Genomic DNA, 15942 nt, shown 5'->3' on the forward strand with positions numbered 1-15942 from the left:
GTAGTGAGAGTCGGGCACCATCTAGTTCTTCTGGTCTCAGCTTAAAAGATGTTATGATTCATGTTGGCTAATAGTCCTGTGTATTAGTTTATTCCTCGAGACTTTGGTTTCCTTCATCATCTTTTACTCCAGATGAATAGAGACTAACAATAGTATCTTAGATTGTAGTGGTTATTATTATGTGATATGAAGTCAATTCTGACTCATAGCAACCATGTCTGTATAGGGTTTCTGAGACTGTAACTCTTTGTAGTTCACAGTCCGTGCTTAGCCTCTAGAGCCACTGCACTCCCGGTATCTTAGATAGCTGCTCACAAACTTTTAAAACAACCCAGGATTTTCAAACTAGGGTGTAGAACATTAACTTTATGAGCTGTTTTATGCCAACTGACTGGTGTGGCGCTGTAGGATCAGCACTGGACTTCAAACCACAAGTTTGGCAGTTCAAACCTACCAGCTGCTCTTTGGAAACCGATACAGGGTCACTATAAGTCAGAACTGACTTGATGGCACCTAACAACAACAAATGCCTATTGACTAAGTTATCCCATGAGATCACGGTTCTAAGTTCTTCAACCCAGTTAACCATTTCTGAGTTGTTTGGAATTCTGGTGTGAGGCTGTAGAATAAAAATTGGATGGCAAGGTTGGTGGTTCAAACACATCAGTCACTCCTTGGAAATCATATACAGGGTTGCTAAGTCAGAACCAACTTGATGGCACTTAACAACAACAACAAGCGCTGTTTACATATGTCTAGGAAATTGCTATATGTGTCTAGCAACTATACCTCCATGAGCTCTATTTTATCTACGAATATATATGCAATACACACAAATATGTATTTATACATGTGGGTTAATGTGCTGAACTATAAGGCTGGTTTGTACTTCAAGGTCGGCGGTTCAACCTCACCAACCTTTCCTTGGAACTGACTCAATGGCATACAACAATAACAAAAAGGATACACCATACTTCTGGTGTGGAGTTATAGGATCAGCACTGGACTATGAACCACAAGATCAGCGGTACAAACCTACCAGCTGCTCCTCGGATATACAGGGTTACTATGAGTTGGAACCAACCTGAAGGCACTTAACAACAAACAACAAAAGATACACCTATAGTCCTGGTGTAGTGTTGTAGGATAAGCACTGGACTGCTAACCACAAAGTTGGTCATTTAAACCCATCAGTCCCTCCTTGACAACTCTATACAGGGTCACTATGCATCAAAAATGACTCAACAGCAACTATAAGTAACAACAACAAAAGATACACCTCTACCTACACATGATGTATTCACAAATGCCTTGGTATAGACATTCATGCATCCACTTATACCTATGTAACCATGAACATATTTCTTTTTTTTACAAACACATATTTTTATTACTACTGTTGCTGCAAAATTGAGTATGTGATAGCATTTACCACATTTGGCTCTTTTTCTTGTGTACTTCTTAGTGCTGTGTGGACATCACCTTCATTTGGTTTTTGTCTTTTCTTTCACCAAAAATAACAAGTGGTGTGGCACTGTAGGATCAGCCCTAGACTGCAAACCACAAGATCAAAGGTTCAAACCCACCAGCTGTGTCTTAGAAAACCTGTACAGGGTCGCTATAAGTTGGAATTGACTCAATGGCATTTAACAGTAACAATCTAGAAAGTGGTTCACCTCACTCACCTTCCCATTGCTGGTAATTATCAAAGAATGTGTCTTTCTATTTGTGTATCTATTCCTAACTTTTTATAACAGTACCCTGCTGGTATTTAAAATACCCGTGGCATAGTTTCCAGCATCACAGCAACATGCAAGCGACCACAGTACAAAAGATAAGTGGTAATAATAACTTTTTTAATAGTTTTTGTTTAGTGCCATCAAGTCAGTTCCGACTTACAGCAACCCTGTATAAGGTTTCCTGGGAGCAGCTGATGCCAGGAACTACGGACTATTGCAGTTCAAACCAATCGTGTGGTCCAGTGCTTATCCTACAGTGCCACACCAAACTCCTTTATAACAGTAGACCACAAAATATTTGTCCTTTTATGATTAACTTATTCAGTATAATGCCCTCTAGAGTCACCCATGTTATAGTTTGTGGACTTCTCATTATTCTTTATAGTTGTACAGTATTCCATTGTGAATGTACAACAGTTTGTTTACCCATTCACCCAATGACAGGCACTTGGGTTGCTTCCTTGTTTTTGCTATTATGAATGAACAATGCAATGAACATTGATGTGCACCACCATTCATTTCTTGACTTGATTACTAGAATAATGGGTTTCCCTATTTACATAATTGCCCACTAGTCTTCTCTCATGTCAGTAGAGTAGCCAGAGTCAGCTGGTTAAATTGTGAGTTCTTATTCTCGTGTAGTGTGTGGGTTGATGCGCTGGACTGCAAAGTTGCTTGAATTGCAAGGTCAGTAGTTCAAGTTCACCAGCTGCTCCTTGGAAACCCTATACAGGGTCGTTATGGGTCAGAACCAGCTAAATAGCATTTAACAACAATAACATTATTCCTTTGCTCCAAACCCTCCAATGGTTTCCCATCTCAGAGTAGCCATGAGGTCCTATATATTTTGACTGTATAATCTCTTATATGGACTGCAAGGTCAGTTTGAACTTCAAGGTTGGCGGTTCAAGCTCACCAGCCACTCCTTGGAAACCTATACAAGATTGCTATGAGTCGGGACCAACTCAACAGCGCTTAGCAACAACAACATTATCTCTTTTACCTTTTATATTCTCCACCTCCCCACTCCTGAACACTTGTCCTGAACCAGCTTTTAGTGAATTCCGTGTTACTCTCAAACACTCCAGGTATATTCTAACTTCAGGATTTTTTTCTTTTTGGTAAGCATTTTTTTCTTATGGCATTTTATTTGGGATATCATTTTCAAAGAACAATACTTTTTTGCCTATTATTATTAAAATGGCTTAAACTGCTAACAAACCCAGGAAGTCCTAACTTGATCAAATTCTTTTAACACAATTCGAAGCTAGTAAACCTTTGAGCCTTTTTTCAAGAGGTAATTTTGGTCATTTAGTAATCTAACAAAGTTTTCCAAATCAACAACCTGAAAGTTTAGCCCTTTGGTGATATATTGAAGTTGATGAAATTGAAATAAATTATTATAAGCTCATTCAGCCATATTGTTCTGAGCAGAAATCAATCATTTTGCTGTTTGTCTTTTATATTAACAATGGTAAACAATTCTCCAACTAGATACAGTAAGTATTCCATTTAAAAATGTCTGTTGAACTTTATTTAAGGAAGTATGCAATTGGCCTTGAAATCACTTAATTCAACACTATTTTTTCATTGAGTCAGATCACTTAATTAAACAAGTCCAAATTTGACAAACAACAATAACTAATTCTAAATAAAAACTACAATCATGATTTGCCTTCTAGGAATATACGTTCTCTCAGATAGTCCATCTGAGCATCCTTTGTTGATAGTGCCATCGAGTTCCATTCAAAATGTGGAATCTATAAAATAAGTAATGTAGCTTGAGTAAAAGTTTTAAATGAACAAAAACAAAATACATCAGGGATAAAACTTACAAGCATTACTGAACAAAGCTGTTGGAACTCTAAGAAATGATACATCACTTAGTCTTTGAATCTCCTATGGACTAAGTGGATCAGCCCTGACACGGCTCCAAAGATCTTTTCTGCCTCACAGTTCTTTTCATCCTTCTGTTTCTAAAATACCACCAATGAACATTTCTTCCTATATAGCTTTCTACCTTTATAAGTCTCTACCCTTTACTCTTAGGGCTATTTCCATAACACCTCCCTCCCCAGGAAGGGAGATCACAAACATTCTAGAGACAATAAAGGAAAGTTGTTAAGTGCCATCAAAGTCAGTTCCAACACAAGAATAGGACATAATTTTTTAAACTTTGTGCTATTCAAAATTAAAAAACCAACAGTAATTTGGAAACTTTCATATTAAAATGATGTACATCTATATGGAGCTATATAGGCGCTCTGGTAGCGTAGTGGTTACGAATCAGGCTGCTAACCTCAAGGTCAACAGTTTGAAACTACCAGCTGTTCCACAGGAAAAAGATGAGGCTGTCTGCTCCTATAAAGATTTACAGCCTCAGAAACCCTGTACAGGGTCACTATGAGTTGGAAACGACTCCACGGCACACAATAACAACATCTATATGAGGTGTGGTGCTGTATGATAACGCGCTGAACTGCAAGTTAGTTTGAACTGCAAAGTCAGCAGTTCACACCCACCAGCCACTCCTTGGAAACCCTATACAGGATCACTATGAGTCAGAACCAACTCGAAGGCATTCAACAACATCAACATATGAGAGGGCTTCAAAATGTATACAAAAAACTCTATTCTCTTTAATTCCATTAATTTTTAAAATTTCCTCAAAGCCTGTGACTGTTTTAACTTTTTTTTTTTTTTTAAGAAGCTAAATTACATGAGTATTCCATACCTGAATTACACGATAGCCCAAAATTTCCAAGTGTCGTTTTTTCATGGCTGATATTCCCTTTAAGTGAGGGATGTTTCTACAAAAAGCTTTTGAATCCAAAAACTGCAAAGCAATCCTACATAAAACAAAAATATTTACTTCTAAAAGTTGAATGAGATACTGAATAATCAGAAACCTTTCAGGAATAAGAGTACATCCTTATTAATTAACAAACATCAAAGGAGTAAAAATGAGTATACCAAGACGTCTTCAGTACTTCAGTGGGATTGCTAGGCTTTGAACAACAAAGGATGGACATTCCAAGGCAAAGGCACAAGCAAAGCAAAGGTACAGAGGTAAAATGCTTGACAAATGAGGAGCAGGTTCACCTTGATAATGGAGTTCATTCAATTACGCCATCTAACAATCAGACAACCAAGGCTACAACTAAGTAATAAGTTACCTTTCAACTCCTGGTGGAAGCCTTGATCCAGCTATTTGGATGTTTGATTTCCAGTGCACATCTGGCTCTTTTCCCAAATTTTTATGGCTTACATAGGGAAGAGGCTTTTTTCTCTTATCTAAGACACACTCAAAATCTATAAGGAAGTATAAAAACCAGTGGTATGAATGAGGTAAATAATGAAAGAAAAAGTTTAAGTATATTTACATCAAAATAAAAACAAGTAGAACTCCAGAAACTGTTGTCCTGAGATAATCTCTAAAACGTAAACCAAAAATATCCCTCGTAGTCTTCTTAAAATCAAACAATTGTTTAGCTTAGTTTGTGGTTGTTAGGTGCCATTGAATTAGTTTCAACTCACAGTGACCCCGTATAGGGTTTCTGAGTGGCTGGTACGTTTGAACCACCTACCTTGTGGTTCAAAATGACTTTGTGGCTCTGTGCTTATCCTACAGCACACCAGGATTCAGCTTAACTACTTAAAAACAAGGCCTGTCTTGAGCATTATGCTCTTTTAAGAACTACCTGTATAATAGATCTGGAACGAATCTCAACTCCATGGCTCAATTTTCAGCCAAACATAGGCCTATAAGGGGAACAGTAACACTAGTGAGGTCTGCATACCTTAGAATAACCAATCATTTGTGATCTAAAGGGAAGCCTTTACACAAGGGCAAAGTTTAGAAGGTTAGGAAAGATGACAGAATGGAAACAGGAAACATAGAGAGGATGCAGGGTAAGTGAGGCTATATTGAGGGAATAGCAGTCAGTGAGAGGGAACAAAATGTGTATGAATGTATGAATTGCACATGCATACAAAGCGATTAAAAATACCATGGCTTGGGTCAGGTGTACCTTAGTTCTCAAAACTGATGATCTGGCTCTGTAAATCTTCAACCAATTCACAATAAAAAAAAATTGAAAATAATAAAGATCTATATGGAAGCAGGAGCCCTGCTATGGGCTAAGCACCTGCAGCTCCACAGTAGAAAGATGAGGCTGGCTGCTCTTGTATAGATTTACAGTCTCAGAAACCCTAAGGAGCGGTTTTCCTCTGCCCTATGTATATAGGACTGCTATGAGTCAGAATTGACTCAATGGTAGCGGGTGTATATGGACTCAAACTGACAACTACTGTTGTTGTTAAGTGTCACTGAGTTGGTTCCATTCAATCACCATCCTCTCTTCTAAGGTGTATTCTGGCTGTAGTTCCTCCAAGACAGATTTGTTCATTCTTCTGGAAGTCCATGGTTTATTTAATATTCCTCACCAACACCATAACTCAAAGGCATCAATTCTTCTTCAGTCATTGTAACTCACTGTCTAGCTTTCACATACATACAAAGTGATTAAAAATACCATGGCTTGGGTCAGGTGTACCTTAGTTCTCAAAATAAGATTTTTGTTTTTCAACACTTTAAAGAGGTGTTTTGAAGCAGAGCTGCCCAATGGAATACATCATTTGATTTCCTAACACCTGTTTCATGGATATTGACTGTGGAACCAATTAAATGAAATCCTTGACAACTTCAGTCTTTTCTCTGCTTATTATGATATTGCTTATTGGCCCAGTTGTGAGGATTTTTGTTTTATATTGAGAAGCAATCCATATCAATGAGTTCTGATGTAGCACTGAAGAATAAGCACTGACCTGCTAAGTGCAGATCGTTCAGATCCACCAGCCAATCCTCAGAAACCCTAAAAGGGTCGCTATGAGTTGGAATCAACTCAATGGCACTTAACAACAATAACAATCCATACTGAAGGTTGTAGTCTTCGATCTTCATCAGCAAGTGCTTCAAGTCCTCTTCATTTTCAGCAATCAAGGTTGTGTCATCTGCATATTGCAGGTAGTTGTTAATGAGTCTTCCTCCAATCCTGATGCTGTGTTCTTCTTCATGTATGCTAGTGTCTCAGATTAACTGCTTAGCATACAGACTGAACAAATATAGTGGAAGGATACAACTCTGATGCACCTTTCCTGGTTTTAAACCATACAGTATCCCCTTGTTCTGTTTGAACAACTGCTTCTTGGTCTATGTCCAGGTTCCTCATGAGCACAATTAAGTGCTCTGGAATTCCCATTCTTTGCAACATTATCCATAATTTGCTATGATCCATACAGTCCAGTGCCTTTGAATAGTCAATAAAACACAGGTAAACACCTTTCAGGTATTCTCTGCTTTCAGTCAACATCAATTTATATTATAAGATCTGGTCTAATGGAACCCCTACTTGAAAAATCCATTAATAAAAATCAACCAAAAATTATTACCACAGTTTTTATTTAGCACTGCATCAGGACAAATCATATTAGAGAGCGTATTTTAACCCCCTTATGTTGTTGAACTGGTGTAGCACTGTGGGTTAATACGCCAGACTGCAAAGCTGTTTGAACTGCAAGGTTGGTGGTTCAAGCTCACCAGCTGCTCCTTGGAAACCCTATGTCACTATGGGTTGGCACTGACTGGATGGCACTTTACAATAACAATATCTTTGTCACCTGTGGAGGAAGCTAAGCCAACTCATCTGAAAACTAGCAAAGACAAAGATTCAAGTATTTATCCTATCTTTTCCGAATAAAGTGAATATAAATTTAAATAGTAGGTATGTGAAAGTTCTTTTTAGACAAATTCCAGCTAAGAAATGCAGAACAAATGAAAGACACAGAATACCACTCCAAATGAATGACAAGCACACACAACAAAACCTACTGCTGTTACTAGATTGGGACATATGGTGGGTGCCCTTATAGGATAGAGTAGAACTGTTCTCTAGGATTCCCCAGACTGTAAATCCTTATGGAAAGCAGAATGCCTCCTCTTTCTTCCAAAGAGCAACTAACTAGTGGGTTTGAACCATTGATTTTGTAGCTAGCAACCCAATACTTAACCAACTGCACCACCAGCGATTCTTAATGGATGACAGAATTAGGCAATCAATGATCACTGTTGTTGTTAGGTGTCATCGAGTCAGTACCAACTCATAGTGACCTTATGCACAGCAGAACAAAACACTGCCTGATCTTGGGCCAACCTCACTATTATTGCCATGCTTGAGCCCATTGATGCTGCCACTTAGCCAATCCATCTCACTGGGGGTCTTCCTCTTTTTCTCTGATCCTCCACCCTACCAAACATGATATCCTTCTCCAGAGACTGGTCTCTCCTGATAATATGTCCGAAGTATGAGAGATGAAGTTTGGCCATCCTGGCCTCCAAGGAGCACTCTAGCTGCACTTCTTTCAACATAGATCTGTTGGTTCTTTTGGCAGCCCATGGCACTTTCAAATCTCTTCCAATAGCATAACTCAAAAGTATCAATTCTTCTATGGTCTTCCTTATTCACTGTCCAACTTTCGAATGCATTTGAGGTTACTGAAAATACCAAGGGTTGGGTGGAGTTCACCTTAGTCTTCAAGCTGACATCTCTGCTCTTCAACACTTTAAAAAGGTCTTGTGCAACAGATTTGCCTAATGCAGTACGTCATTTGATTTCTTGATTGCTGCTTCCGTGAGTGTTGATAAGTTGACTCAAGAAAAACAAAGTCCTTGACAACTTCAGTCTTTTCTCCATTGAAAAGAATGGTGTTTATTGGTCCAGTAGTGAGGAATTTTGTTTTCTTTATATTGAGATGCAATCCATACCAAAGGCTGTGCTCTTTGATCTTCATCAGTAAATATTTAAGTCCTCTTCACTTTCAGCAAACAAGGTTGTATCATCTGCATATCGCAGATTGTTAATGAGTCTTCCTTCAATCTGGATGCCATGCTTTTCTTCATATAACCTAGCTTCTCGGATTATTTGCTCAGCATACAGGTTGAATAAGTAGGTTAAAGAAGACAACCCTGTCACACAACTTTCTTAATTTTAAACCATTCAGTGTTCCCATTATCTGTTCGAACAACTGCCTTTTGGTCCAGGTACAGATTCCTCATGAGCACAATTAAGTGTAAAGGAATACTCATACTTTGCAATGTTGTCCATAGCTTGTCATGATCCACACAATCGAAAGCCTTTGCATAGTCAATAAAGCATAGGTAAACATCTTTCTAATATTCTCTGCTTTCTGCCAAGATCAATCGGACATCACCAATGATATCCCTCGCTCCATGGCCTCTTCTGAATCCAGCTTGAACGTCTGGAAGTTTTCTGTCAATGTATGCTTGTAGCCGTTTCTATATTACTTTTAGAAAAACTTTATTTATGTGGGATATTAAAGGTATTGTCTGATGATTTCCGCATTCCATTTGGAATGGGCACAAATATGGATCTCTTTCAATCAGTCGGCCAGATAGTTGTCTTCCAAATTTCTTGGCATAGATGAGTGAGTGTCTCCTGTGCCACCTCACTTTCTTGAACGATTTCAAATTTTATTCCATCAATGCACTTAGGACTTCTTCATTCAGTATCATTGGCTCTTAATCATATGCTACCTCTTGAAAGGGTTGAACATCAACCATTTCCTTTTGGTACAGTGACTCTGTGTAGTCCTTCCATCTTCTTTTGATGCTTTTTGCATCATTCAATAATTTGCCCAGAGAATCCTTCAATAATGAAAGTATAGGCTTGAATTTTTTCTTCAGTTCCCCCAGCCTGAGAAATGCTAAACATATTCTTTCTTTTTGGTTTTCTGACTCCAGATCTTTGTACATTTTGTTGTAATATGTCTTTATCTTCTTAAGCTGATCTTTTAAAATTTCTGTTCAGCTCTTGTGCCTCCTCATTTCTTCAATTTGCTTTAGCATTTCTACGCTGGAGAGCAATTTTCAATGTCTCTTCTCACATCCATGTTGATCTTTTCCTTCTTTCTTTTCTTCTTAATGATTTTTTGCTTTCTACTTGTATGATGTTCTTGATGTCATCCCACAACTCTTCTGGCCTTCGGTCTTCAATGTTTAATGTTTCAAATGTGTTCTTCAGATGATCTCTAAATTGAGGTGGGCTATAGTCAAGGAGCTCTAGTAGCGTAGTGGTTACGAATCGGGCTGCGAACCTTAAGGTCAGCGGTTCAAAACTACCAGCCGCTCCGCGGGAGAAAGATGAGGCTTTCTACTCCCGTAAGGATTTACACCCTCGGAAACCCTGTACAGGGTCGCTATGGGTCGGAACCGACTCGACGGCACTTAACAACAACAACAATAGTCAAGGTCACATTTTGGCTCTTGTGGACTTGTTTTATTTTCTTCAGGTTCAGTTTGAATTTGCATATGAGCAATTGATGGTCTGTTCCACAATCTGCCCCTGGTCTTGTTTTGAGTGATGATATGGAGCTTTTCCACCATTTCTTTCCACAGATGTAGTCAATTTGATTTCTGTGTATTCCATCTGGCGAGGTCCATGTGTATAGTCATCTCTTATGCTGTCTAAAGAAGGTATATGAAACGAACAAATTATTGATTTTGCAGAATTCTATCATGTGTTTTCCAGCATCATTTCTATCACCAAGGCCACAATTTCCAACTACTGATGCTTTCTCTTTGCTCCCAACCTTTGCATTCCAATCACTGGTAATGATCCACACATCTTGATTGCATGTTTGATCAATTTCAGATTGAAGAAGTTGGTAGAATTCTTCTATTTCATCCTCACTGGCTTTAGTGGTTGGTGCATAAATTTGAATAATAGTGGTATTAACTGGGCTTCCCTGCAGGCGCATGGATGTTATCCTATCACAGACAGTGTTGTACTTCATGACTGATCTGGATATGTTATTTTTGACAATGAATGCAACACCATTCCTCTTCAATTTGTCATTTCCGGCATAGTAAACCATGTGGTTGTCAGATTCAAAAGGGCCAACACCAGTGAATTTCAGCTCAGGAATGCGTAAGATATCAATGTTTATGCGTTCCATTTCATTTTTGACAATTTCCAATTTTCCTAGATTCATATTTCATACATTCCATGTTTATAGCTGTTTCTCTTCATTTTGAGTTGTGCCCCATCAGCAAATGACGGCCCCAAGCGCTACTCCCATGGGCTTTACTCCATTCACGTCATCACGATCAACTCTACTTTGAGGAGGCAGCTCTTCCTCAGTAAGGAGCTCTGGTAGTGTAGTGGTTACAAATCAGGCTGCGAACAGCAAGGTCAGCAGTTTGAAACTACCAGCTGTTGCATGGGTGAAAGATGAGGCTTTCTGCTCCCGTAAAGATTTACAGCCTCAGAAACCATCTTTAGGGTCACTATGGGTCGGAACCTACTCCACAGTACTTAACAATGATCATTAGTGGTTATTAAAAGCAGTAAATGAAAAATGAATGAGAACTTTATGAGATATAAATTAACTGATAATATACAAACTGATCAATCTTCTATAATACTAATAAAAAGACAATATGTCTCCTGATATGATCCAATAAGATATGCACATCAACTATGAAATAGTCCAGCCAAAAAAAAAAAATCTAACCTGAATCTGATCAAGTCTCTAGATCTAACTACAGTTTACAGGTAAAAGAGACACAGAAACATGTTAAATGACATCGCAGGGCTGAATTCTGAAAGGCCCAAAATATACATATTGTCAATCTTGTGAATATTATGTCACTAGATAAATTATAAGGGAAAATGGGAAAACTTAAAAAGACAAATTAAACAAATATAATATTTGAAGCACAACTCAAACAAAATAATCTATGAAATAAAAACATGTAGAAGACACTGGAACATCAACTGTTTGTGTGATATTAATAAACTACTGATTATGGTTGTAGGTATGAAAATGATCTTATTGTAGTTACATTTTTAAAGTCATCTTTATTTGTTAGGTACATGTGCCAATATGTTATGCTGTCTAAGGTTTACTTGGATAGAATCAGGTAAGATTCTAGTGAGCAGGTATTGATAATTGTTGATTATGCACGATATCAATAGTTCATTATACTATTCACTCTACTTTTGTATATGTCTGAAATTTTTCCATAATATTAAAAATATATATATTTAAACCTAGAAAAAAAAAAGATTGGAAAGGAGAAAGAGTAGGTTTAATTATGTACTTTTTACAAATAGGGTAAACTGTGGCACTAAAGCACCATCTCCCTTGATGGTCCTAGGGACCTGTGTTTCTGGACTGTAACTTCATATTACAAAATATGAAGTACAGTTATCTCAGGAGTTCTGGTGTGGCACTGTGGGTTAATGTGTTGGACTGCAAGGTCACTTTGAACTGCAAGGTTGGTGATTCAAGTTCACCAGCCACTCCTCAGAAACCCTATACTGGGTCGCTATGAGTTGGTACTGACTCAGTGGCACTTAACAACAACATAGTTATCTCATGAAGAGAATTAATTCTAGAGCTAGAAAACCAAAGCCCAATCTGCCATTTGCCAACTATATGATTTTGGGCAATCAATAATGTCTTTGAGTCTCAGTTTCCTCATCTGTAAAGTGGAATAATATACATACTTCACAGGGATGTAATAAACAAGCTTATGACATATAAGCACTTTAAAACAGTGTATAACTCCTGTGAGCAAGTGTGAATTGCTAAAATTTAATGGACTGAATTTTTGCTTATGGACCCAGTTGCTCAAAATTCCAAATGGAATGGAAGATTCTTCATATCAAGGAACATGCTTGTCTCCTCAGTGTACTGGGTTGACAGGGCCAGGCAATTTAGACACTGACTGTCAAAAATGAGGGTGGCTATCGATAGACTCAAGCGTGGCAACAGTAGTGATGTTGGACTAGGATCAGGCAGTGTTCCATCTGCTGTGCGTAACGTCGCTAAGAGTCGGTACTGACTGGATGGCACCTAATAACAACATAAAGGTATTGAGTGGCTGGCTTATAAGCTTTCATGGGTGTACTTAATTTTAGAATGATGGTGTAAGGTAGAATCCCCACTAAATAGTTTTCTTCTTTTCCAGATGGACCTGGTAAAAGGGGGTGGGGAATGATGCTAATAATTTTATGATTCAATTGTAATTGTTAACAGGATTAATTGTGATTGTCACAACTGTAATTGTAGAAGATGTGTAACTAAAAGTTGTTGTTGTTAAATGCTGTCAAGTTGATTCTGACCCACAGGAACCCTGTATAGGGTTTCCAAGGACCAGATGAGCTGAAACCAACAACCTGTAACTAAAAGGGGGAGTAGTTAATCTTTCATTTCAGCAATAGATGATCCTAGGACCATCGAGAAGGAAGAGCATGAGTGGAACGTGAGATCCTACCTAGAAAAGCAGCGACAGAGCACCTGTGGGCTCTAGGCCGTGGGCTGTGTAATGCTGTGTGCCTGCGGGCAGGAGGCTGGCTTACTGAATATGCCTTTTGGACATTCAACTGAATATGTTTCTTGTTCCATTTTGTTTTATCTGTGTGCATTAAATATTTTTTCTTTTTCCATTTGTAAAATATAAGATCTAAGTGGGGTAGAGGTCTAAAGCTGAGAGTGAAGCATCCAACTGATAATGAAGTGAGGGGAGACGCACAAGAATGTACAAACTTAAGATTGTACCCATCTGACCTAGCCTCAATGGCTTAATAATCAGAACTTGACTAGAGGAAGATTAAAAAAAACAATATTTGATAAAGGAAACAAGTGTAAATTGCTACGATTTGATGAATTTGAACTATGCTCATGGACGTAGTAGCTCAAAATACCAACTGAGAGGGAAGGAGTCTTCACATCAAGTATCAATCCTAGGCCCTCTATATACAGGGTAAATAGGGACAGGCAACTTAAACATTGACTACCTAAAATGAGGGAGCTATAAAGGCACAAAGAGACTGGCTTACACGTTTTCAAGAGGGAGTTTAGTTTAAGAGTGTGCGGGGGAAGATAGAGTACCAACTGAATAGTTTTTATCTTGTGCAAATGGGTCTGGTAAAAAGAGATGGGAATAAGATTCTTAGGATTCAATAGTGAGTAAATGTTATCATGACTAATGCGATTGTAAAGGTACAAGCTCTATAACAAAAATGGGGGAGTAGTTAATCTTGCAGTCCAGAAAAGAGAACCCTAGGACCATCAAGGGAGAAGAGCACAAGCAGAATGTGGGACATTATCCAGAGAAGCAGCAACACCAGAGATGGAGGTAAAGATGAGGACATGGAGAAAGGGAGCAGCTGAGGACTCTGAACTCATGGAAAGAGAGGGACTGAGTGTTGATGACCAGGATGCAGGCTTGCAGAATGTGCCCTTTGGTTGTTTAAATTATATATATTCCTGAGTGTTTTTGTGTACATCCTGCCCCCAACAAAAAAAGATGTAAGTGGGGAACCACATGGAAGGAAGTAGGATAACTGTTGTTGCAGCGAGAGGATTGTAATCACTGAGCTAAAACAAAGTGTATAATTTGTTGAATGTAAAGCTGATGATCTTGTCAATAAACCTTCACTCAAATCTCAATAAAAAGTTAATTTAAAAAAACAGGGTAAAACTTATATGCAGACATTTATAATAAAAGTTTATATCAAGTGTGTAATCCTTAAAACCCTCCTGTGTATGCAGATGTTTTCTGAACCTAAATTAGAGAGTTCTTGTTAATTCTTTTGAAGTTTCATCATTCATTTAAGGTTATCTCTTGAATTTAGTAAGACCTTTTAAAATCTTATATTGCCATTTAACAGATCAGCTAGCTCATCAGTGTTGTCAATCACAATTAAATCATGTCTTCTACAACTAGACAACTGAGAATGTGGTCAAGCAGGCTAGGATCAAGCACAGTTCCTTTGGAAATCTCTCTTCAGCTAATAATCTAACTTAATTTTTGAGATGAAATCGAAATGTCACTTTTCTGGCTTTTTCTCTGTGAAGTTGCTCAAAAGAACAAGGTGCTTCATATAAAGAGAAGCTTCTGTCAAAGATGTGATCCAGACTCCATTAAAACATTTTTTTTTCTGCTTATTGTTTATTCTAAGCTGACTTTTAAAAGTCAGCTAACCAGCAACCCTCAGTACACCTGCAGGTTCCTACCATCAGCACACTTCCTCCTAGCCAGCTTCCAGGAAGAACGTTTACTCAGGCCGACTCTGGACATAGCCATAGAACAGGTTATTAAATGACTCAAAGGTTTAGAAGTCTTGCCACTGTCTTATGTCTGTTAAAGCATGATTTTGCAAATGTCAAACAATCAGAATTTTCTGCATCTTTTATATTTAAGCTCTGCAGTACTTTGGTACTAAGGTGCTGCCCAGTCCTGGACCATTTTCCTTCAGTGATGGTGGTGGTGGTGTGCCACTAAATTGGTTTCGATTCACAGAGACCCTGTGTAGGGTTTCTGAGGCTGTAAAGTTTTTTTTTGTTGTTGTTGTTTGTTTTTTTTCATGCTTTATTGTGAATTATATAATAGTTTACATGGGAGAACATTAGTTTTACATTCATGGCTGTGAATTTTTCCAGGAGCAGAAAGCTCATCTTTCTTCCATGGAGCAGCTGGTGGATTTGAACTACTGACCTTGCAGTTAGCATGCCAACGCATAAACCATATTACCACTGGCATTCCTTTTACCTCTAGTAAACTCTTTAACAAGGAGCTGTTGTAGCATGGTGGTTACGAATCGGGCTGCGAACCACAAGGTCAGCAGTTCAAAACTACCAGCTGCTCCATGGGAGAAAGATGAGGCTTTCTGCTCCCGTAAAGATTTATAGCCTTGGAAACCCTGTGCAGGGTCACTATGGGTCGGAACCGATTCAATGATACTTAACAACAATAACAAACTCTTTAACAGAAGCTCCAGTTTGCTCTTTGACAGTACACTGATAGGAGACAGTACATTATTTCGAAGACTTTGAAATTTCCAGGAACCTGAATGTGGGTTTTGCTTAGAATTTTAAAGAAAAATATTTTTATTGAAGAATAGCAAAATGCTTATGGTTAACAAAGCTTAAAGATGGGAACAGGAAGGTTATTGTACTGTTCTTTCAACTTTTGTTTTTCTGGAATTTTCAAGACAACTTCAAAATTAATTTAAAAAAAAATCAACTTCTATTTTAAGTTCCCACATTTCAAGAGATACCATATGAACAAAAGCCAATGATACTCAGAGAGGAAGTCCAAAGTGCATTGAAAGAA

The 15942-nt window shown here is 38.1% G+C and overlaps 1 protein-coding gene across 1 annotated transcript in view; it reads right to left on the minus strand.

Annotated features, from left to right (window-relative positions):
* Nucleotides 1–3403: 3403 nt before the first annotated feature.
* The window catches only part of FASTKD1 (FAST kinase domains 1), a 54322-nt gene continuing 41783 nt past the window's right edge, over nucleotides 3404–15942 (minus strand). Inside the window, exons 12-14 of the mRNA XM_006867022.1 lie at nucleotides 4916–5051; nucleotides 4474–4588; nucleotides 3404–3499 (exon numbers count right to left, since the gene is read on the minus strand). Coding sequence (XP_006867084.1) covers nucleotides 3404–3499; nucleotides 4474–4588; nucleotides 4916–5051 — 347 coding nt within the window. The remainder of the gene's footprint in view (nucleotides 3500–4473; nucleotides 4589–4915; nucleotides 5052–15942) is intronic.

This window comes from Chrysochloris asiatica, unplaced genomic scaffold (genome assembly GCF_000296735.1).
Source record: "Chrysochloris asiatica unplaced genomic scaffold, ChrAsi1.0 scaffold00099, whole genome shotgun sequence".
Classification (NCBI taxonomy): domain Eukaryota; kingdom Metazoa; phylum Chordata; class Mammalia; order Afrosoricida; family Chrysochloridae; genus Chrysochloris; species Chrysochloris asiatica.